We start from the raw sequence: 25668 nt of genomic DNA on the forward strand, positions 1-25668 counted from the left end.
GAATTAGAGTAGATCCTCAAAAAAATAAAGCAGTAAGAAACTAGCCTCGCCTTGTATCTTCATCCGATATCAAGAGTTTCTTAGGTTTGGTTGGCTATTACAGATGGTTTGTTGAGGGATTTTCTTCTATTGCATCTCCCATGTCTAGATTGACTAGAAGAAGGTCAAGTTTCAATGGTTAGATTCATGCGAGAAGAGTTTTCAGGAATTGAAGACTCAATTTACTTCAGCTTAAGTTCTAGCTCTTCCAGATGGTTCAGATGGGTTTGTAGTATATTGTGATGCATCCAGAGTGGGTTTAGGTTGTGTACTCATGCAGCATGGTAAGGTCATAGCCTATGCCACCAGACAGTTAAAGCCTCATAAGAAGAATTATCCTACTCATGATCTTGAGTTAGCAGCCGTAGTATGTGCCTTAAAGATTTGGAGGCATTATTTATACGGATTTCATGTATATGTCTTCACAGATCATAAGAGTCTCCAGTATGTATTTTCTCAGAAAGATCTCAATCTTTATCAGAGAAGGTGGTTAGAGCTCTTGAAGGATTATGACATGAGTGTCCTTTATCACCCAGGCAAGGCCAACGTTGTGGCTGATGCTCTTAGTAGACTCTCTATGGGTAGTGTTTCTCACATTGAGGATAGCAAGAAAAAGATAGCCCAGGAAATCCAACAGCTTACCAGACTAGGCGTTCGCTTAGTCGACTCTTCAGAGGGTGGTGTATGTGTTTAGAGTAGTTTAGAGTCATCTCTAGTTTCCAAGGTAAAAGAGAAGCAAGATAGGGATCCTAGCCTTGTCAAGCTAAAAGAGTCAATTCAAGATCAGAAGGTATAGGTTTTCTCCCAAGAAGGAGATGGTGTTTTTCATTGTCAGGGTCATTTGTATGTTTCAGGTGTAGATGACTTGAGGTAGCGAATTCTTGCAGAAGCACATGGTGCGTGATACTCTATTCATCCAGGGGATACTAAGATGTACCATGACTTGCGGGAGATCTATTAGTAGAGTGGAATGAATAGAGATATTGCAGAGTTTGTGGCTAAGTGCTCTATATGTTAGCAGGTTAAGATAGAGCATCAAAAACCTAGTGGTTCCATGCAGGAATTCACCATTCCTACTTAGAAGTGGGAAGAAGTAAACATGGACTTCGTGACGGGTTTGCCTATAACTCGTCATCAGCATGATTTAGTTTGGGTCATTATAGACAAAATGACCAAATCAGCCCATTTCCTTCCAGTTCGTACATCTTATTCAGCCGAGGACTACGCCAAACTCTATATCAGGGAGTTGGTCATATTACATAGTATTCCATTATCTATCATCTCAGACAGAGGTACCCAGTTCACCTCTCACTTCTGGAAAGCATTCCAAAAGGGTCTTCGTACCCAAGTCCATCTCAGTACAACATTTTATTCTTAGACAGATGGTCAAGCAGAGAGGACCATTCAGACTTTTGAAGATATGCTAAGGGCATGTGCAATTGATTTCAAGGAAAGTTGGGATGACCACTTACCCTTGATTAAGTTTGCATAGAACAATAGCTATCATTCTAGTATTCAGATAGCTTCATTCGAAGCTCTCTATGGTAGGAGGTGTAGATCTCCAATTGGTTGGTTCAAAGTTACTGAGGCCTCAGTTATAGGTCTTAACTTAGTGTTCGACGCCTTAGAGAAAGTTCAGTTGATCAGAGAAAGACTCTGGACTGCTAAGAGCCAACAGAAGTCATACACAGATGTTCGTAGGGAGGATCTTGAGTTCGAGGTAAATGACTATGTCTATCTTAAGATCTCTCCCATGAAGAGAGTGAAGAGGTTCGGCAAGAAAGAGAAACTCAGTCCCTGCTATGTCGGTCCTTTTAGGATTCTCAGTCGCTTCGGCAAGGTAGCTTATGAGCTCGAATTGCTTTCAGATCTAGCCTCCGTTCATCCAGTCTTTCATGTTTCTTTGCTCAAGAAGTGCATAGGTAACCCAACAGTTGTAGTCTCTATTCCTAGAATTGACATTCAGAACAACCTCTCTTACGAAGAGATTCCAGTCAAAATCTTAGACTACCAGACTCGTAGATTGAGGAACAAAGAAATTCCTCTAGTTAAAATTCTTTGGTGAAATCAGTCTGATGAGGGAGCTACTTGGGAAGCAGAAGCAGATATGTGTACCAAGTATCCTTACCTCTTCTCTGCCAATTCAGATCAAACTCAAGGTAATAGTCCTCCTTAGGCTTATGAAGTTCACTTTTAGTATTTAGTTTCATGCTCATGTTCCCATTATAAACTTGGTACTTATTACCTACCATTGCATACTCAGTCATGCATTCAAGTATTAGTCATGCATTCTCATTGCGAGAACCTCAGTCATGCATTCATGAATCAGTTACACGTGCATCAGATATGAATGTCCAGTATGATGTAGTAGTTTATCAGTCATGTCAGTCATGAGATTATGTTTTAGTCATATATGTCCAGTTCGTGTTCTGAGATTATGTTTCAGTCATATATGTATAGTTCGTGTTCCACTTATCTTTAATATCCTCTCAGTAAATTCTCATTCGAGAATGAATGTTCCCAAGGGGGAGATATTATAATACCCCATATGTTTCTAAGCTAGGAAGTGAACCAGTTTTCGTACGTATGAAACCTCCAATCCTGTGATTTGCATCTTAGTGAATGACTTACAATGAGAATCCTAGTGATAAGATAGCTTATGATGTGTTAAGCATGCTCATATGTGTCACTTAGAGTAATGCAAGTTAATAGCTTTTGAATCCATTAACTTTTAGTGTGTGATTCTGCAAGAGTAATCTTTGAATAAGGATAACTTGATTGATATGTGATATTTTAGCATACTTAGACCCATCAAATTGTAGAGAATCGAATTAGCTTTTTAACAATACCAATTTTACTAAAATCCGACACCCGAGTATGAAGTTATGGCCTGACAAAGAGAAGTGCGACGCCTAACAATCGCACATGGCTACTGGACCAAGTGTGCGATGGAATGTGTGGCTCATAACCTCAGTTGTGCGATAGCATGTGCGACGTACACCTCAGCTTGTGCAATAGGATGTGTGGCACACATCTTAGCATGTACGATGAGGTGTGCGACGCACACTTATGATTTCAGCCACGAAAACACTTAGTTTTTGAGTTATTTTGAGGATAATTAAGTTTTTTAACACTGCTTACACGTTCCAAAACTTAACCTCACGAAATTTATAGCTTCTAAACACATTACAACCCTATTAACATCTCAAAGTTCATTATCCAAGAGCACAATAGGAGAAAAACAACTAGGGTTACACAATCAAGCTTGAAGATCCAATTTCAAGGAAATTCCTCCGTCAATCATCAAGAATCTTCCTTCTAAGGTATGCGTAGTGTTCATCTATGGATCCAATCCGTTCATAGAGATCAAGAACCATGTTTTAAATACTATTTTGTGAACTTTTTGTGGTGATATGAGCATGTACATATTGATAATTTTTTTTGAAGTTTCAAGATGATATCTAGAGGTGTTTTCATGGAATATATATGCTTGTTAGTTGAAAAATATGAACTTTAGGTGGTGTAAAATGGTACAAGTTATGAAACACACCTATGCCTTTAAAAAGGCATGCAAGGTGTTCGCTAAAATGCTTAGGATGCTAGAAATTCATGTTTATATGGTTCCATGATGTCTAAATGACAAGTCTATGTTAGCTATATACTTTAATATGAATTCCATGCTTTTCATGTATTGCTATTGTTGTGGTATGAATCATGTATGATAATGGCGATATACAATATGCACATGAAATATAGCTATGCACTCCCTACCATGCTTAATATGTTGAGGAACTACATGATGTATAATATCCCCTATTTATGATAATATGAATTATGGACTTCAATCTTATGATCAAGTCAGTCATGTTGTGTCAGTTTCCTTCCATCGAGTCCTGGGGGTATTCGTACCCAAAAACTATAGTTTTATGCCTAGAGCTATGTCATGTCTCACGATATACAAAATCAAGCCATGATTTAGTAGAATTCAGTCAGTCATGTGACTCAGGAAACCTCATGGTCTCAGTCAGTTATCAGATATTAGTAGTATTCCGTCAGTCAATGGAATTCAGTAAGTTCTACTCACGTACAATCAGTTAAATCATGTTCAGTCTCTTCATATGGGAGTAAGAGTTAGCACCGAGTGAACCTAAGGATAGGAACTTACCTCTATATGAGGGTGTGATTCTTAGCAGTCATCCTTGCATTCCAGAACTATGTAGCCAACATAGGTTGAGACATCGCAGCCTATTATATGAGGGTAGATGAGGTGGGTTAACCTGTTATATGAGGGTTCTCACCGTTCTCACTAGAGTTACCTATTGTATGAGGGTTGCTCACATGTTGTCCTTACTAGTGGCATGGTATTGACACCCTTCCAGTCAGGGCAGAGATTGGACCCCAGCTTAGCCATAATGACATATATGGGGCATGTCGGTTAAATAACTACCTCCTACAGCTTCAGACTCAGTCTCAGTAAAAGAACTCAGATAGTTCTTCACATATCAGTATACCAAGACTGTCAGATACAATCAAATTCAGTTATAGTGCGGAACTCAGATAGTTTCATCAGATTTAAGATTATCAGATACAGTCGCCCATGTTATCAAAAATACAGTTTTAACCATGTTAATTATCAGTAAACCATGTATGTACGTTTACACTCTTATGTTCATATCAGTCAGTCAGTTAGCATTGTTCATGCATGTAAACCCTTTTGCATTAGCCTACCTCACTCGTATACTCAGTACTCTAGTTGTACTGACACGTTTACGCTATGGTGCTTTCTTTCATGTTACACCATAGGTTCAGAGACACGAGCTTCAGATCACTAGTAGCATCCAGCCGCAGAGTTGAAGTGAGTCCTCGTCTATTCAAGGGCGATATTATTTTATTTCATTTATTATTTCAGCTCAGTTTTGCTAGACGGAGTTAGTTGGAGACATGTTCCTTCAACTTCTTATTCAGATAGTACTTAGAGGCTTTCAGATTCATTATTCAGATTTAGTTCAGATTTGATTCAGTTTTCAGTTGTTTTAGGTATCTTTCACCCATATGGATATTATGTTTTGACAGATTTTTATTCAGTTGAACCTTATGGCCTACATGTTCATGTTTTCTGCACTATTACGTTATATATTGTAATGTACAGGTACAGATATCAGTCATGGGTTAGCTTGTGGTCCCTCGGGGTCATGAGCTCCATATAGCGTTCCAGTTCAGATAATCAGGGCATTACACTCATCTGTCGCAATAGATGATTTATCTGTTTAAACAGATAGATTTTATGTTGGATTCATGATTGGGTTCTATCCATTATTGGAAAAAAAAACACAATAGTAGTTACCTAGATGACAAATTCAACTAAAAATCATAATTTAACTTACCAACGTCTCCTATGAAGGAATGCCAAAGTGGAGAGTGATGTTAGAAATAAAATTTGACCTAAGAAATTGGTCAAATAGCAACAGTAGCGGTAACAACAACAACAACAAATGGTCAACAAGAACAAGATGAAGATGATAATGAAGCAGAAGATGAGCAGCAGGAACATTGAACAACAAAAATCGCTAAGAGAGACAAAACAACAATGGGTGAGAAGAGAGAGAAAGACGCCTTTTTTCCCTCCGTTTTTTGTTATATAGGCTAACATTTGGATCAAAGTGTAAATTTAAAAACTTGTGGGTTATTTTTAAATTTTTCCAACTTTCTTAATCCATAATAAAGTAATTGTCACCTCCACTTAATAATTAAGACTTGTGTTACTACACCTCATTTTAAAACTCTTTTGTTACCTGTGACCCAAACCCCCATGTAACTTCTTAATCTCCTTATTTTATTTTAACCTATTTATTTTTCTTTTGGGTTTCCAATGCTATATTATATTCAATAAAGAAACTCAATCTTATTTCGGCAATTTACACGATGATAATTTCAATTTTGACATTTGCTAAGCAGGTAAATAAAAAAAATATCATCACTCTTTCTTAGCAGGTGTATTTCCTTTATTTTTTTTTAATTTCTAACTCTTTGTATTACTTGCATTTTTTTACATTAATATTTTTCTTTTACAAGAACATGTACTTTTCCGGAGTTTATAAGAATAATGGTTGATTATGTAAACCTATTAAATCAATCTTATTATTCTTATATTTTTCAAATTAGACAAATGTAGGAATCTCTTTTTTTTTTTGGTTAAGAATTGTAGCTATTAATTAATTGAATCAATGGCAGAAATTTTACCCCTATTCTATTGAGTTAATTCTTAATCAAATATCTAACTTAATAATAGTATTTAATTATACATCATATTATATTATCATTGTATCATATTTTATACTAAAAGTTCAAAGTTTCCATCTTCAAAGTTGGATAACGATTTTACCCATGCTTAATTCACAATGTTATAGAACATGTAATTAATTAAATAGAAGGATTGATAAATTATTTTGCCTGCTTGAAAGTAGAAAGTCTTCAAATATAAAGTTAAATTACTAAAAATATTCATCAAAAATTGATATACCTCTTTACCCTTCGAAAAGTATAGTGATGGTCTATATTCTATATTAGAATTTTACAAAATTATATATTTTTTTATAAGAAAAAGACTCATAACAATCAAAATCTTTTGGCTTCTCTCACTCCTAAACTTAAATTTTTTCATGAATATAGTGTAAGATCAAAACGTTTTAACTTGCTCTTTTTTAATACCAGCCGTCTACCCCATTAAAATTCCCTATTTAGGTTCTTTAATTTACAAAAAAAAACAAATGAATGTGAAGACCTAAATTGTGGGTCGATTTAGACGAGTAGGAGATTGATGTTTTTTATTTTCCTAAAAAAATCCAAAGCTAAATATAGAACATTTTAGTGTTCATTTTTTTTTTGTTTCATGAGTAAGAAAGAGGAAAAAGATAGGAAAATAATATAATTTTTATTTGATTTTATCTCAATTATTTTCTCATTTATGTGCTATATTAAAAAAATTTTAAAAAATCATTCATCTAGCTCTCTTAATTTTATTAAATGTGCAATGTTAAAAAATTAAAAAGTCATCTCTTTAAATTTCTTTAATTTAAAACTAAATATGTCTTTATTTTCATTAATTCCGCAATGTTTTATTATCATAAGCTATAAAATAATTAATATATACTCATCATAGGTGTTTTATATTGTAGTCTTATAAATAAAAATTGTAATACTTTATAAAAATGATTACATAAAGTTATGCATTTGATGCTTATTATATTCATGTTCTAATTTGACTCGAAAAATAAGATGAAGGTTATTGAACGGTGATTGACTTGTAAAGTAAACGTCGACAAAAATTTAAAAAATCATGTATTTACTTCATGTTTTTTCTATTTTTTAATGATAAAAATTACAATAATGATGTTGTATTATTTAATTATTTATTTATTCTTATCTAGATTATTTTTATTTCTATTTTGTATTTTACATGAATTTTAATTGATGTAAATTCATAATTTCTTTTAATTTAAAATAGTATTTATAACTTTACATAATAGTATTTATAACTTTACATAAAATATGCTAACCAGAGTCTTTTATAACGGGCAACGATAAATTCACTGGTCAAACACAAAATCAATCATATGTTTTCGTATTTCACCGAAAAAAAAAATCATATGTTGTCGTAACTTCTCCTAAGCTCTCCAAAAAACTCTGCACCTCTTCTCTTCGTTCCTCATCCTTGTCTTCATTTTCTCTGCGTTTTCTTTCGAAATCTTGTGGTAAGTTCTCTCCATTTTTTGTATTTTTTCTCTCCGTCTTTGAGTCTTTATTTTTTTTTTTACTTACTATTAACTATAGAATCGCGTAGTGAAAATAGTATTAATTATTTTTTACTTACTATTAAATAGAGAATCTCGTAGTGAAAATAGTATTAATTATTGTTTATTAATGGGTTTTCTGAGCCTTGATGATAATGGTGGTAAGTTGCTGGCTACTTACAAGTTTAGTTTAATAATGTTTCTTACGATTGATTCAGAGTTGTACTAATTTAGACAATTTTTGGGTAGGTTTAATTTGGAGATCGGTAAAAATGGATGTTCCACAAAATGGTGGGTTTAGTTTTGATTTGTGTAGAAGGAATGAGATGTTAGTCAGTAAAGGACTTCGTTCTCCTCCTTTTCTCAAGACTGGTACTACCATCGTCGGCTTAATTTTTCAGGTATTTATTTCTGATTCTTATATCCCACACATTTTTCATCTACACGTCTGCGTATAATTTTCTATCGGCCTTCGTGACTCAGTAGACCTGTTGATATAGTTTTGTGGCCAATACACACACAACGTTTGTTAACGATAATAGTGCTGCCAACTTGTCTTTTGTATTAGAGATAAAAAGGACAATGAATATTAGAATATCCAGTGATCATCTCAAGGTTAGATAATGTTGCCTGTCTTTCGTGTGGAACCTGTGTCCGTACGAGTCATATGCTATGAACATTAACAGATCATTCATTATCTATATTCTTCCCAAACTACAAGAGTGGATGTAAGCTTATTTATGTCGGCATAATAAACATAGTTGAGTTACGGCTGGCACACTAATCAACATAAGAGTCCAAATTGTTCATACCGTACTGATGTAAGGACAAGGATGTGCATTACTGCACTTTATGTAATTCCATGTCAGATATATTCCTACTTAGTGTTGTTTATAAAGTTTTGCTCTTTTTTTTTTTTTTTTTTTTTATAAAGGTAATTAAATGTTTTTTTATTTTTTTTTTTTTTTTTTTTTTTTTTTTTGAGAAAGGTAATTAAATATGTTTTGCTCTTTTATTTGTACATCTATTTATCTTTAGGGTGATTCTGAGATATGATGCCCCAGAAAAGATCTGTTTTTGAGATCTAGTTACTTTTGCTCATTAGAAATAACTATTAAACATCTTTATATGCTCTATTTCAATAAGAAGATTTGCCCAGATCCCTTATTAATAGATTGAGTAAAGGTCAACATGAGCAGCCACACTAAGATTGTACGGGAGAAAAGGGTTCTGAAATTAGTTCCGCGTGGCAGGAGCGGAGGATGGCTCTTTGTGCATGCTAATAGAAGCACGACTCTATGCTGTTTGAATTGAATCTTCCTGGTGATGGAAGATGGCTATTCATGGCTTTTCTACTTGCAACAGACTTGTTGGAGGTTGTTTAAATAGAGCTTTAATCTGATATTTTGTATGATTGATTTTGACTTTTGTGATTTATAAAGTTCCTGTCCCTCTATGTTGACCACATATCAGCTTGTGGGATGCTATTTCACGCTACCTCGTCTTCTCCTGCCTTATTACCAGCTCTATAGCAAGTGTTCCATGGCTCCTGGTGGTAGGCACAACTTTTCCATAAATCGGTTTAGCATTAAATGTCACGATTCAAACGTTACCGTATATAACAAGATAATTTACATCTTCTCTGGTCTCTTACATAAGAAATACCTATTAAAATGAATAATTTTCCATGGCCTCAAATTTTAAAAAATCAAAATAGCTCTGTTTGAGCCTTGGAGTAACTGGTAAAGTTGCTGCCATGTGACCAGGAGGTCACGGGTTCAAGCCTTAGAAATAGCCTCTGGCAGAAATGTAAGATAAGGCTGCGTACGATACACCCTTGTGGTGGGGTCCTTCCCCGGACACCGCGCATAGTGGTAGCTTTAGTGCACCGGACTGCCCCCTTTTTTTTTCAAAATAGCTCTGTTTCTTAGACAATAAAAGTTCATTCTCTTGGATGATTTAATTTGTCGATTCATCAGAAGCTAAAGCCCCTGTCCTCTTCTTTCAATGGCTGTTGTACTTGATTTGTTGGAAACTTGTCAAGGGTGGTTCTCCCACATTTATAAGTCCCTACCAGTTCCATCTTATTATCCCAATTGTATGACTACAACAAAGTTGTCAACTCCTCTAGCTCTTTCTTATTCTAAACTTGCAAGTCTCTTTTTGAATTTTAAGTGGTGAAAAAATTATCGTCGCATTTTGCTACATGCCACACTATCACGTCTTTGATTGAGAGATAGAAAAGAACTGTTGGAAGGAAGCCTTCAATGTGCTCTTAGTTCTCCATCCTCTCATTCCATTCACACAATGTTTTCAGTTCAACCTCTTCTTTTTCTAAATATGGTTTGTTCTGTTAATCTGAAGTAGCAAGATGTTGCATCTTCAACAGCTTAGTGCTTGTATTCTATTTACAAAAATTTGGAAAAAAGTGAGATGGTATGCCTCGAGGCGTGAAGTGAACCCCTTTGAGGACTTCTTTCCTCTTAATATACTTGAAAAAGTTAATACGATAATGATACGGAAAAAAGAAAATAGAAGCAGTAGAAGCTACATTGATGAAGATTTTGTGGTGAAGAGAGAGAGGAGCCTGCACGAGGTGGAGATTGCTGGTGTTCGCAGATTAGGACTTGCTTCTGCACTTTTTTCTTTCTTTAAGTACATAAATTAACAGGGAAAGTTTAAATGGTCTTACGATGGATGCGCCCTCATCAGTTGTCTTGGGGCAAAAAGAAGTAGAATTTGAAGACCTCATTTAGATCTGGGTATTCCTTGAAATAAGGACATAAAACATTAGACCAAAACCTTACAGGTTGAAGGCCTCAGTTAAGAAAGCTAGCTCCTCAGTGTAGTTTCACTACAGTCATGCATAAAGCATTTTGGCTATGCCTTTTCCATTATGGTGTGCCTAAACTATGTCTTTCATAACACTGCTTAGGACCTAATTCAGTGTGAAGAAAATTATTATATTTCTAGTGCGAAAAAGAGGAGTGAATTTTGTTTTCTTCCGGCAATTCACAGATGTTTGGAATAGAGAACAAAAGTTATGAGAATGAGAGCCACCAAGAGGAAAGATGTTCTGACATTATTGTGCTCCATGATTACCTTATTTTTGTATGACCACATGCATTGGAAATTCTTCTCTAAATAATGTTGTGCTTTAGTTATAATATAGCAATAGAATCATATGACATCGCAAAAATCATACAATTTGTTGAAAATAATCTTGAGAGAAAGACATAAAATCCCCCTAAACTTGTCCGTCAAACTTACTTTGGCACTTTAACTTTATAAACGTTTATATACCTTCTAAACAACTTTCGAGTGAATTAAATACCACACTGCAAATATAATACCACTGTCATAGTGGGAGATGCATTACACACGCGTCATATCATTGCCACGTCAGATCCAGGTAATTTTTTTTTAAAGATGGTCCCGCTAATTATATATATATATATATATATATATATATATATATATATATATATATATATACATATATTATATATATATGATAAAAATTAAAAAAGAAATTACCCTCACTTTCTTCTTTAACCCCCCCTCCCCACACCCTCTTTCTTATTTTGTCATCCCCCTATACCCTCACCTACTTCAATCTTCATCCAACTCTTTTTTCCGTTAGTGCCTACCCCTAAACTAAATGGGTAGGCACTAAGGCGAGAGATGTGGATGGTTATAAGTTGTGGTATTCGGGTAGCGTGCGACATAAAAATAGGGTAGGTATTTTTGTAGACGAAGAACTTATGGAGCAGGTGGTAGAGGTTAAGAGAGTTAGTGATAGGTTGATGTCTATTAAGTTGGTCATTGGAGGGTCTACAGTGAACGTTATTAGTGCCTATGCCCCGCAAGTAGGTTTGGACGAGGAGGAGAAGGTCTTTTGGGAGGTTTTAGATGAGGTGGTGAGTAGCATCCCGAGCACTGCTTGTCGTGGGAGGGGATTTCAATGGGCATATTCGGGCTTTGTCGAGAGGTTATGATGATGTGCATGGCGGTTTCTGTTTTGGGGAGCGAAATGAAGGTGGAGCTTCTTTGTTGGATTTTTCTAGAGCTTTTGGGTTATGGATAGCGAATTCAAGCTTTTTGAAGGAGGATCACCTTATCACGTTTCGTAGTTCAGTGGCCAAGACTCAGATAGACTTTATGCTCCTTAGGAAGGGTGATAGAGTGCTATGTAAAGACTGTAAAGTAATACCTAACGAAAATCTTTCGACTCAGCATAGGTTGTTGGTGATGGACTTGATTATCTATAAGGGCAAAAAGAAGAAGAGTGTGGAGGCTCGGCCCAGGATTAAGTGGGGTTTCTTGACTTTGGCTAGTGCTTTGAAAATAGGGGAGAAGTTGAAGAGTAGGGGGGCTTGGGAGAGTAAAGGGGATGTGGATAGTATGTGGGAGACGACTGCCAGTTGCATTAGAGAGACCGCTAAAAAGGTGTTGGGTGTCTCGAGAGGTCGATCTGGCAAGCATCAAGGAGATTGGTGGTGGAACGAAGATGTTAAGAGAAGGTGGAGTCTAAGAAGACAGCTTATGCTAAGTTGGTGGATAGCAAGGATGATCAGGAAAGGCAGACGTATAAGGAGGAGTATAAGGTTGCTAGAAAAGAGGCCAAATTAGGGGTTACGGCGGCTAAGACAACAGCTTTTGAGAGCTTGTATGTGGCGTTAGAGGAGAAAGGAGGGGATTAGAAGTTGTATAGGCTTGCCAAGGCCAGGGAGCGAAGGGCTCGTGACCTTGACTAAGTGAAGTGCATTAAGGGAGAGGATAGTACAGTGTTGGTTGAGGATGCCCTTATTAAGGAAAGGTGGCAGTCCTACTTTCATAAACTTTTAAACAACGAGGGGGACAAAGGTTTTGTGTTAGGGGACTTGGAGAAGTCTGAAGAGAGTCGCGATTATGGTTATTGTAGGCGTATCAAGGTTGAGGAGGTCAAGGGGGTTATTCGCAGGATGCGGCGAGGTAGGGCGACGGGGCCGGACGAGATTTCAGTGGATTTTTGGAAGAGCACTAGTGGGGCAGGTTTTGAGTGGTTAACTAGGTTGTTTAATATCATTTTTAGGACTGCAAAGATGCTGGAAGCTTGTAGGTGGAGTTCGATAGTTCCTTTATATAAGAACAAAGGAGACATTCAGAGTTGCAACAACTATAGAGGCATTAAGTTGTTGAGTCATACTATGAAGGTTCAGGAAGGGTGGTAGAGTTGAGGCTGAGAGGGATCGTGAATATCTCTGAGAATCAATTCAGTTTCATGCCAGGTCGCTCGACCACTGAGGTCATTCACCTCGTGAGGAGATTAGTGGAGCAGTTTCGGAAGAGAAAGAAGGACTTGCACATGGCGTTTATTGATCTAAAAAAGGCATATGATAGAGTTCTGAGGGAGATTTTGTGGAGGTGCTTGGAGGTTAGAGGGGTGCTCGTGGCGTACACTAGGTCGATCCAGGACATGTATGACGGGGCGAAGACTTGTGTGAGGACGGTAGGTGGGGGATTCGGAGCATTTTTCAGTTTTGATAGGGTTGCACCAGGGATCAACCCTTAGCCCGTTTTTATTTGCCTTGGTGCTGGATGTTTTGACGCGACATATTCAAGGGCAGGTGCCTTGGTGTATGTTATTTGCGGATGATGTGGTACTGATTAACGAGAATCGGGAAGGAGTTAATGATAAGTTGGAGATTTGGAGACAGACGCTCGAGTCTAAAGGATTTCGGTTGAGCAAAATCAAGACAGATTACTTGGAGTGTAAGTTTAGTAAAGTGTCGCAGGAGGATGGAGTGGTGGTGAAGCTGGACTCGCAGGTCGTTCAGAAGAGGGAGAGTTTCAAGTATCTGGGGTCTATGATTTAGGGCAATGGCGAGATTGATGAGGATGTCACGCATCGTATTGGGGCAGGCTGGTTGAAATGAAGACTTGCTTCGGGAGTCTTATGTGATAAGAAGGTGTCCCCGAAGCTTAAAGGTAAGTTCTACAGAGTGGCAGTCCGGCCGGCTATGTTGTATGGATTGGAATGTTGGCCAGTTAAGAACTCACACATCCAAAAGTTGAAGGTGGCGGAGATGCGAATATTGCGATGGATGTGTGGACATACCAGGAAAGATAGGGTGAGGAATGAGATTATTCGGGAGAAGGTGGGAGTTGCTTCGATGGGGGATAAGATGCGAGAAATGAGGTTACGTTGGTTCGGGCACGTGATGAGGAGGGGATCGGATGCTCCATTGCAGAGGTGTGAGACACTAGCTATCGATGGTTTTAGGCGGGGTAGAGGTAGACCGAAGAAATATTGGAGGGAGGTGATTAGGCATGATATGGAGCAGTTACGTCTTACAGAGGACATGACCCTTGATAGGAAGGTGTGGAGGACGCAAATTAGGGTAGAGGGTTAGGGGTGGGAGTGTGTTGGTAACAAAAAAGGAGCGGTCTTTCGTGTTAGTAGTTTTTATTCGTGGTGTTGTGTGAGGTCTATGATTTCGGTTAGATAGTTCTTATTTTTATCTTGTGGTTGTAGTATTATCTTGTTGCAAGCAGTGTTATTTTATTTTGCACTTATCCTTTGTGCTTTTTATACTGTTATCGGTTCTAAGCCAGGGGTCTATTGGAAACAGTCTCTCTACTTCACCTGAGGTAGTGGTATGATCTGCGTACACTCTACCCTCCCAAGACCCCACTATGTGGGAATACACTAGGTATTATGTTGTTGTAATTTCTTCAAACAATATTTCACCAATTTTTTTCGAAGAGTAAGGTTTACTTCCTCTTTATGAAATTGCAGAGATGAATCATCCATTAAATTTCGTATTGACTTCTCTCTTTTTGGTGTTTGAGGCAAAGAAATTTGCAAAAAAAAATAAAATATGGAGATGCATCTACCTAGAGTCCTAGATCCTTCAAGGGAAAAAAAACATATCTTCATTTCCGACATTTTGATATCAAAAAATTCTAATTCTCATAAATTTCAACACTACTTATTTCTTGAAATTATTAAAATATTAAACTATGTTAATATGATTTTTTAAAAAAAAATTGACAGAAATTGCAGTTTTAGTAAGAGTGAATTTTTGATGATTTTGTCTAATTCTATTGATGATTTTGCTCTCTTTAGTTTATCTTAATAAAAAAGAGAAAATTAGAAGGAAAAAAATAAAAAAGAAGATGTAGATGAAATGTACAGGTGGTGTGTGGTGGGGAGGGGATTTAGGAAAGGAGAAAGAGTGGGGGGGTTTGAAGAATGGGGGTTGCAGGAATAGAAAGGGGGGTTGGAAGAAAAAAGGAAGTGGGACGGGGAGAAGGGGTATTTTTCCTTTTTCCTTTTCTTTTTCCTATTATATACATATTGGTGGGACCACTTTTTGTTTAAAAAATAGAATTATGCGTTTTTATATATCTCTTTTTTAATGCCACGTCAACCTTAAGAGTGGTATTTATTCACTTCAAAAAGAATTAGGAGGGGGGGTAAATAATTGTCTGAAAAGTTGAAGTGTTGAATAAGTTTAGACGACAAGTTCACAGGGGATTTTATGTCTTTTCTGTAATCATGATGTAATCATTCAACATAATCAGCAACTGACTAGAGCGTTTGATAAGGTGATCCTTGAGATGGCTGCTTGTATGATCTGCCTTTCTTTTATTATGTAAAATTGTATGATCTTGCATTCTTTTTCGTTGATATTAATGTGGTTCATCTAACCAGAATTTTGACATCAAAACTACTTTGAAAAAAGGAGAACCAAAAAAAAAAAAAAAAAAAAAAAATTAAAATGCCACTTAATGCTGCACGTATTTCCTTGTAAACTCTTGATTAAAAAAATGTATTATCTCGTAAGTTCATAGTCTAACCATATGCATGAGTTGCCTGCAATCTGTGTTCTTTTTACTCAATATGTTAGTATATATTAGTGTAGAAATGTAAAGCTTAGTTCTGTCGGTGCTTTACTTCAATGTTTAGTCTCATTAGAATTCATCTACATCGGAATTAACAACCATAGCAGTTTGTAATCTTTAAAATAATGAAACCGACTACTTCTTCAGTTTTTGGTCAGTTTCCTAACAACTAGCAAGAGAGGAAATTAGGTGGAGATTATGTGTACTTCTCTGCTTGAAAGTGCAGGAAGCACTGTTGAGGAGGTCACAAGAAGAATTTAATCTTTAAAGATCTAGTCTAGAAGAGCAGGGGCATCATGCTTATAGGACAAAAACGGTAGATCATGTGGTTCATTGTTTGGGAGGCTAGACCATTTAGTTTCTACTTTGTGGTACTAACTTCATTCAATTGATTATACTTCCTCCATTTAGTTTCACCATCTCAAAACACGTTTAGGCTGTCTTCCATGTAATGAAGTGAATATCACAATGTTGATCAAAAACTATATGAGGAGTTATTTGCATTTCAATGAATAGTATTAATCAAAGATTGCTGCTGCTTCACTTCTTTATCTCTGTTACCCTACTTTACAGAATTTCTAGATACGCAGCACCTTCTGTCGTTTTTATGGACAGTAGTGTGGCTTTATCAGTAGTACTCTGGTTGATTTCCATGAGCCCTTTCATGATGAATCAGCAGACTTACAAATAATGCTTAAAACTTATTATAACATGCTTGTTAGAAGTGACCTTTTTTTGGTGCTTTATCTGTTCAATTCTGCACAACTCACGCAGAATCTGGAGATGCTGCTTTTATAATCAACTTCTTAAGCATGATTTTTGTTCAGGATGGTGTTATACTTGGAGCAGACACACAGGCAACGGAAGGACCAATAGTCGCAGATAAAAACTGTGAGAAAATTCATTACATGGCTCCTAATATATATTGTTGTGGAGCTGGGACAGCTGCTGATACTGAGGCAGTGACCGGTAATGAGTTTTTATCCATATTCTTGCACTTTTGGGAAATTGTTTGCTATATAACTTCTCCCTTGAAGTATTAAATCATGCTCTATCTCTCTCGGTATATCTATCTATCTATGTCATCTCTTAATTAGCAACTGTTATTCTTAAGACATGGTGAGTTCCCAGCTGAAGCTTCACAGGCATCACACTGGTCGTGAATCCAGGGTTGTGACAGCTCTTACTCTTTTGAAGTCCCACCTTTTCAGGTAAGTTGCTAGTGTTAATATTCCTTGGAGGCATGGTAGTATCTTTGAGTTCATAAAATGTTAATCCAACAAACCTAACTATGTTCTCTCTAACAGCTACCAGGGCCATGTCTCAGCTGCTTTGGTCCTTGGTGGTGTTGATGTCACAGGGCCACATCTTCATACTGTAAGTAGTGTTCACATTTATATTTGAATATTGTGTGTGTGTGTGTGTATTTTCTGGCAATGCCATCATTCTGGCTATTTGGTACATGGATTGTGTCTCAGATTTATCCACATGGATCAACTGATACTCTACCATATGCTACAATGGGCTCTGGTTCCCTCGCAGCAATGGCTATCTTTGAGTCAAAATACCGGGAGGGGATGAGTGTGAGTTTGTTTCTATTAGCTACAGTAGTTTGCTGCATTTGGCTGGTAAATGTATTGTGAATCCTGAATGTTGATTGATTCTGTTGCAGAGGGATGAAGGAATAAAGCTAGTAGCAGAGGCCATATTGTCTGGAGTGTTCAATGACCTTGGTAGCGGGAGCAATGTCGATATCTGTGTGATAACAAAGGTCAGTCCCCTTTAAGTGAACCTACTTGGAAAAATAATGCTCTCTTTCAAGCGATACTAACAGAATTTTCAGCATGAATGCATAATACCGTTTTCTGTTTATGATAGCTTGTGGTTTCTGAACTCTTTATCTTAATTATTAGGGAAACACGGAGTACTTAAGAAACCATTTATCACCTAATCCCCGCACCTATCCACAAAAGGGTTACCCGTTCTCTAAAAAGACTGGTAAGTGTTCTCAGACTTCTCAACCTTCAATGTAATTAAGTAGGTATCGTGTTTATTAGGATTCTGAATGGAATTTTGCTAATATGGTCTGCTGGAATTGTTTGTGCTTGCAGGGGTCCTCAGTACAAAGATTACACCACAGAGAGAAATTGTGAATGGGATTGAAGGTGGAGACGCCATGGAAGAATGACTTGTACTGCAATGATATAATCGATATGGATTTCCTTGAACTATGATACTGTGAAACAATTCCATGAGTATTTAAGTATTGGAAAAGTTTCAATTGCAAGTCTTAACGGAACTACTATGTTATCAATTTTAGCTTCCAAAGAAATTCCTCTCTAGAAAATGAATGATTGGTTTGATGATTTCAAGAAAGGATTTTGTAGTTTTTGTCGCCCTTGTGCTGTCAATTATTTTGAAGCACTGGCTTCCAGGATCACATGTAGTATCATTTGTGCTCACACTTGCATGTTTGTATGACTATGACATTGTTGGGATCAACATCGGATGCAATATCGAAACTAGAACCTAAAGAAACACTACTGATAACAAGTAACTAAAGGATAGAAGATTAAACTCAAACAGAGAAATCAAAAGCAATCAAAAGGTTTAATGCATTATTGAAACTAGAACCTAAAGAAACTCTTAACTAATAACAAGAAATTAAAGGATGGAAGCTTAAACACAAACAGAGAAATCAAAAGCAACCAAAAGATATTAAACCCTGAGAACTCTTTTGATTAATCCAAAGAAAACACGTAAACCAGGAAGAAGACCAACAACAGAATTGAATTCATCCCGCAACCTCCTATTCTAAATAAGGTTCAACACAAGTTTTATCAAAGCTCACAAACTCTCAAAAAGAGAAGACAAGTTCAATATCATCAAACAAATTAGAGAAAGAAGTAACTAAAATAACTACTCCGTACTCCCTCCGTTTGCTTTTACTTGTCACTAATTTTTGAATTGGATTTCTACTTTTACTTATCATTTTTGACATATCAAGAAAAGACTTCTTTTTTCCTTTTTTACCCTTAGCATTAATTATTTTTTCTCTAAATTAATTTCAAAACATAATGTAAACATTATTTAAATGGAGTATTATGGTAAAATAATTAATTAATTTTAGTCAAAATGTGCCAAGTAAAATCGAACGGAGGGAGTATTTATGTTCTAAAGTCATTTTAAAAAGGAAAAATTAGTTAGAACTACAACTTTATCTCAAATCTCAAAACTAATTATAAATATACCATTTTTACAACTTCTCTCTTTAAAATTCATATACATAACTCTACCTCCCTATTTATAGCCTTTTTACCTTACAAAACGACTAAAATCAAGGAATCTGTATTAAGGAGTAAATTACATAATATATCATTTTGAATTGGTATTTGTTTTCTAATAAATCTCTATTACCTAAACTTCTCTTTCTTATTCATTTTACGATTTGTTTTACGATTCATTTAACTGTTGGGTTTCTTCTTCTTCTTCTTCTTCTTCTTCTTCTTCTTCCTCATTTACTTTTTTCTTTTCTTCTTCCTATTCGTCTTTTTCGAGGAAATAAAGAAAAAACGGAGAAGGTGTAGACTTAGGAATGAAAGAATTGGGGAAATCAGGAGAAGGTGATTGAGAGAACGGTGTGAAAGATTTGTGATGTTTTGCTGATTCTGAAAGGGTGGTGAAGGGCATAAGAGTAGTAATTGGACTGTAATGTACAAGAGGTAGAAGGCGAAATAAAGGAGTGTTTGAGAGCCATTTTAAAACGGCCTTATGAGCTTCACTGGAATTTGGATTGGCTTTAGGAGGAGTCCTTCCCTTACAATTACACTCGAAAACACAAGATTATTAGCACTAATTTTTATGCATGCAGACCAAAATCCTTGTCTTGTATAAACAACAAACACACAAATCTTATTTTGTCTTATACGTGGTAAGATGCACGAGAAAGTTTGGATCGATGCTGGTGGTATCTTTCTTATTGAAAGAAAAGAAAAAAGAGGGAGAAAAAAAAAAGAAAAACAGGTATGTATATGTATGGAATTTGACATTGTAGAGAGTTTTTATGTCACACCATATACATATGTATGGAATTTGTTGTTACTTCATGCCATATACATAACATTATTATGTATATAAGCTCATATACTTAAATTTGTTCTGTATATGTTATGCATTAACAGTGTTATACATAGCATAATTATGTATATCATTCCATGTACGTAATTTTGTTATGTGTATGTGTTGAAACAAATACTTTTAAACTATTGTATTTTCAGAACATATACATTACAGAGTGTATATGCATGCATTAACAGTGTTAGATGTAACACAATTATGCATATGACTCTGTTAGACAAGTTGAGGTGTGTTCATTTCAGCATATATATACATAGCATTGTTATGAATATGAAAGAATATTAGGTATGAATATTAAGCATAGTTTTATGTTTTCAAGTTTTGAAAAAAACTTGTTTTAGTTTTGTTGTATATTAAATTAATATTGATTTCCAATGTATACAATTATAGGGGATGCAATTCGGATGCAAGAAATTCCTCAATTTTTAATTCTGATCGCTGAAATTATTTTGTTGTTTCAAAATTTTGAAATTGAAAATCTGTTATTGAATTTAACGGTTACATAATCACAATTCTATAAATATAGAATTAATTGCTATGTATTTAATACAAATATTTTATTTTCTTAATTATAGTTAAATTAGTTAGTTCAGATACATAAATAGTAATGTATAAGAATAATTAAAATCAGAAGAGAAAATTTTAATTAAAAAAAAGAAAAAAATAATTATATTTTAAAATATTGAGATTTATGTTATTTACCCTTTATTATAATACTATCCGAAATGGGGAATGAACAAAAATGTCCATCGGGTAGGCCAAACCAATGTTATGTGAATGGCCAAAGATTGAATTTTTCATTTTATAGCATTTTTCCGGGAAAATATTTTTAACCTTCAATTGTTCTGCTTCTTTTTTGTCTTGTTCTTTATTTGTTTCTTCTTTTTATTTTTTGCTGCCCTTTCTTTTCTTTAAAAAAAATAAATTTGATTCTTGCTTTTCTATAATAATCAAATATAATTTTATAGCCTTTTTTTTTAATCTTTCCTCCAATATAATGGAGATAGTTAAAAGAGAAAAAGTCATTCATATCTATTTTTTTATGTCTTATTTAATAAATATTTAATTAATATATAGTCATTTTATAATGCATATATATATATATATATATATATATATATATATAATGAACAAGCAAATAAAGGAAAAGACAATTTATACACATGTGCGTACGCGCACATACACATATATATGAAATATTAAACATATACATTTATTATATAATTTAATTATACACTTTCACCCAATACCTACTATATATATTTATATCAGTGAACTTTTCACATTCACTTTTTATATGTAATGACTTATTCCATCGTTATTGAAAATATATGTAATAAAAGTATATGAATCTCATTCATCATAGGTGTTAGGATCAATTCCTTGGTATGTAAGTGCATTAGTTATGAATTAAGGTCATAAAATACCCCTAGTATGAAGTTAAGTTGGAAGTGTTCTTACCGATTTAGTTTCGGGCTAAGTTTAAACTAGAGTCAAGTTCAAAAGAGAACCTCTCCTAGAATAGAAGAATTTGTGAGTCCAGAGTCCCCGTACCCACTAAAATAAAGATTTAGGTCTTCTTTCCGACACAAATGACCGTTTGTTAATCTGCTTCTCACGTAAAATATTATGACTGTTTTATTGAAGATTATCCGTGCTGAAAAAAGCTGAGGCTGCTGTAGCGGGATGATAGCAGTATATAATCTATTTTTTATGGGTTTCAATTTCATAACTCAACATTATTATTCCCCAACCCTATAGAGGCATTTTCTTTAATTTTCTATCGATTTCCTCATTCAAGATAAGTTTTTCCATCAATTTAGCACTCATTTGATTTTAAAATTCTTTACATAACATTGAATTAATCATGGTGGTGGTGGAAATTTAACCTAGACGAATGTGAAAAACTTTCTTTGGTGTATGATTGAGGTGTTAAATTGGATCTATACTCACCTATCAAAGTGGGAGAGGGTTGAAACACCTAGACCTTGGACCATTTGGAAAACAACAACCTTTTTGTGTCTCTGGAGTGGATACAGTTGGGGTGCTTGAGTCATACCCTAGGTCACGACTTGTACCCATCATGCCTACCCTTTCGTATCATAGGTAGTAAGTTAAGGTAATGTACTGACCTCCATATAAGGACATACCTTGGTCGTAATCATGCTTACGAGTCATATACTACTCAACTGTATGGAGTGAAAACCTAACCTAGAGTGGGTTGTTTTGGTCACAGATGGAGCTTATGAGTTAGGGGTTGAGTCATACCCTTTGGTTACAACTTAAAGGTACCCTTTTGTACCTATAATAGTATGGTTAACCTAGGAGAATCCTATGGTATGAGTTAGGGTACCACTCATGCCCTAGGTCACGATTTCCATATGAACCATAAGGGGGAGTCATACCCCTATATGTGTGGACTTTCCAACTTTTAACCAAGGACCTTTTGGTTATTTCCCACGACTAAAACCCTAAACCCTCTCCTTATATAAGGCATAGTATCCCCTTACGTCATCATTTTACAAGACTTAAGCATCCTAAACACTCTAAATTCTCTTGAAGCAAAATTGGAGGCTAGGGTTTGGAGGTGTTTATCTTGTGGCAAGAAGAAGTCAAGATTATTGGTGTGTCATCTTGTTTAAGGCATGTATCTCTTTCCCTTTCTAAATAACTCTAAACCTATGTATTTCACAATTGAATTAGTAAGTGTACATGGTGGTTTTGAAGCAAATGAAAATGATTTTGTTACCTAACAATAAATAATGATGATTCATGCTTGTACTTGTGTTGATTCATGTATTTGATGGTAGATTGTATATGTGGGTGTTTATTGTATGTTGTTTAACACAAGGGTCTTGAGTAACCGTAGTCTTGATGATTTCTACCATGAAAATAATCTTGGCAAAGGTAAGAACACAAGGTGTTTGTGAAAATATCTAAGTAAAATGACTAGTTGTATAATTGACAATGTGTTGAGCTAGGGCAATGGCCCACGAGTATGAATATTTGTTGAATGATATTTTGAAAGTATTATAAGTCATGTATTATGAAATCCATAATTTTGTTAGTTGATGGCTAATGAAAGGGTAAATCCCTAGATATGAAAATAAACTTGAATTGTGTATGGAACCAAGTGTGGCAAAAATATGATAGAATGTTGTTAATGATATGTGAATGGCTTGTGTGGGTTGAGGACCACGAATTGAATTATATGATGATTTGAATGAATGAATTGGACTATTGAGATGGTTGAGCAATGAAGGCTCCCATGGGGACCATGTGGTCATGTAAAATATTGAATTGGCTAAGTGAGCCAAAGCCCTAAATATGATAAGAATTATATGAACATAAGTGCATGGACCAATGGGTTAAGAGTTCAAATATTGACTAATAATGGCTGGTGATTCTAGTTCCTCATTTAATAAGATAACTAGTGATTCGAGTTCCTATTCTAATGAACAATAGGTGATTCGAGTTCCTCGTCTAATGACATGGATAGTGATTCGAGTTCCCAGTATAAAGAGATCTCTTGAGGTTAGAATATCTCGCCAAATGACAAGGCTAGTGATTTGAGTTCCTAGACCAGTGATAAGACTAGTAATTCGAGTGCTTAGTTCAATTAAATGAGACGGCTAGTGATTTGAGTTCCTAGACCGGTGAGACAACTAGTAATTCAAGTTCTACGTTTAATAAAATGGCAATGAGACTGACCTAATGGGCTAACTCGGTTGGAAATTCTTCACTCCATGCCTTATGAATGATTTGAGAACGCATTCTAAGTCTTGTACCTATTGTGGTTTAATATGAACATATTGTGTATATCTATGCATATGAGTAAGAACGTTGATAAACCTATGAGTAAAAGCGTTGATGAACCTTGAGTTCTTGTGTAGCATATGAAGTGCCTATGTGTAAGGGTGAGCATATGACTATGAATGATGATATATATGTATATTATCTTGTTGTTAAATAATAATGTTATTTTATCTTACCCTTGAGTTACATGCTAGCATTCTAACTACTAACCATCTCTGGATGCTACATCCCCATGCAATGTAGATTCCAGAGCATCTTCTTCTTTTCCCACACAGTGACTTGTAGATCGAGGTGGTTCATGCTTGACTTGAAGTGGTAGCTTCATTACTTCAGAAGACGTTATCTCTTAGTCTCTATCTTTAGACTTAGTCTCTTTAAGACTTGGTTTGGCTATAGACGGGATCTTGTCCCGACATTATATTTATTAACTATGGTTTTGTATAGAGGTATTGTGAACAACTGGTAACTTTGGCATAGTTATTATAATGTATCAAGTGTCGACTTATAATATTATTCCGCGATCTTAACTTGTAAATTGGAGTTCCTTCAAATCTCGTGATATGATGAGATGTTTATGTTGGGTTACGGGGAGACCTCTAGTACATGTATGCTTGAGGTGACCATACGACATGTCCCAAAGTTCTAGGCATGTCATTTTCCATGGTTCTAGACGTTAGAGAATCAAATTGTTCTATTTTTGGATTTTCTAAAATGGATTCATTTGGGGTGTTAGGAACTTTAAGGGAAGGCCAATTGAGTAAAACACTTTGTGATTCCTGAGGAAGATCAGAAGAAGATTCTTTTACGGGGGTTGAAGAAGACAGAGTGTCTACCATTTTGAGGTTTTTTGTGAGAGAGAAAGAAATGGAACAGGTTAGTTTAGAAATGAGGACGATTTAGAAAGATAATTTGAGTTAATTTGGATAAGAGTGAGAATTAATATATTTGATTTTGTAATTAATAGAGGTGACCATTTGACATTTAAAAGGTGCCTTTTGAATTGATGCAATGACTAAAATAGGGTGACTCTTCATATTTGCTGTGAATTAACAATTTTTGTTCAGATTAGGAAGAACATATAGATTTTTTAAACAAATATTTTATGATTTTTAAAGCACATTGATTTGGTACTAACCTATGAGATGTGACCATGTCCATCTCTTTCTTGAGTGAATTCTCTATTTGTGTTTGCCTCAACTATTTTCCTCCAAAACAGTTCCCATAAGTGTAGATCTGCAAAGGTATAGGACTGAGTTAGACCAATATGTATTTACCTTACCAAGGATACCTGTCTCCTAATCATAGCCAATTTTAGGAAGAGACGTGTAAGACCCTGCAAAATTCTCTCATAGTCTGAGCCTTAGAGCGTATTTATCAAAGTGTAAATCTAGCCCTAAAAGGTTTAGAAGTGTCTTCCCAAGTGAGAAATATTTTGAACCATGTATAATTTCCCTAATATCAATTTTTTATCATGTAGAGCATTGAATAAGCTTTCCATCGATACCAATTTTGTCAAAATCCGACATCGGATGAGGAAGTGATGGCCATTTTTCTAAAAGCAGTCGGAACCGCCCAGGTGTGACGGCCGGGTTGGTGGACCGTTGAGCTTGTGATGGACCATCGCCCAGACCGTCGCAGCAAAGGCAGTAACTCCCTTTTCTGGCCCAAGAGCGACAACTAGGATGATAGACTATCGAGGTTGCGATGGACCTTCGTATCAAGGCAACGTGTTCTTTTTATGACCAATATGCAATGGACGATCTGACGAACCGTCAGACTAAGCAACGGATAGTTTCTTCAACCGTCGCATCCCCCATTCAGTATTTTAAACTCATTTTTAAAAGGGGTTTTTGGTCTTTTTCCCATTTTTTTCAACCCCTATTTATATCCGATCAAGGCAAACAACTTCATTTCTCATCCTTAACATAAAGCTAGGATTTCTACAAAATCAAAACCCTTCTTTCTTCTTCAAGAAAAATTAAGAGAAATCAAGAAA

At 35.5% G+C, this 25668-nt stretch overlaps 1 protein-coding gene across 2 annotated transcripts; it reads left to right on the forward strand.

The window, feature by feature from the left end:
* Window positions 1-7602: 7602 nt before the first annotated feature.
* Window positions 7603-18117, forward strand: LOC107877917 (proteasome subunit beta type-7-A). Of its 2 annotated transcripts, XM_016724723.2 has the most exons (9): window positions 7603-7790; window positions 8079-8230; window positions 16547-16688; window positions 16834-16930; window positions 17027-17096; window positions 17198-17302; window positions 17392-17490; window positions 17633-17717; window positions 17831-18117. In XM_016724723.2, exons 2-9 carry the CDS (start codon window positions 8102-8104, stop codon window positions 17905-17907), a joined length of 804 nt encoding a protein of 267 aa, XP_016580209.1. In that variant the 5' UTR covers window positions 7603-7790; window positions 8079-8101; the 3' UTR covers window positions 17908-18117. The 2 variants fall into 2 exon arrangements, with proteins under 2 accessions (XP_016580209.1, XP_047249501.1); XM_047393545.1 differs by lacking the exon at window positions 17198-17302 and having other exon boundaries at window positions 7608-7790.
* Window positions 18118-25668: the final 7551 nt, after the last annotated feature.

Source organism: Capsicum annuum, chromosome 7, assembly GCF_002878395.1.
Source record: "Capsicum annuum cultivar UCD-10X-F1 chromosome 7, UCD10Xv1.1, whole genome shotgun sequence".
Taxonomy (NCBI): domain Eukaryota; kingdom Viridiplantae; phylum Streptophyta; class Magnoliopsida; order Solanales; family Solanaceae; genus Capsicum; species Capsicum annuum.

Bases quoted from the DNA above. Each gene is read 5' to 3' on its own strand.
- LOC107877917 (XM_016724723.2), top strand. From the start codon at position 8,102: ATGGATGTTCCACAAAATGGTGGGTTTAGTTTTGATTTGTGTAGAAGG. The intron at 16,931-17,026 runs GTAAGTTGCTAG...TCTCTCTAACAG, and splicing joins TTGAAGTCCCACCTTTTCAG to CTACCAGGGCCATGTCTCAG. The intron at 17,718-17,830 runs GTAAGTGTTCTC...TTGTGCTTGCAG, and splicing joins CCCGTTCTCTAAAAAGACTG to GGGTCCTCAGTACAAAGATT.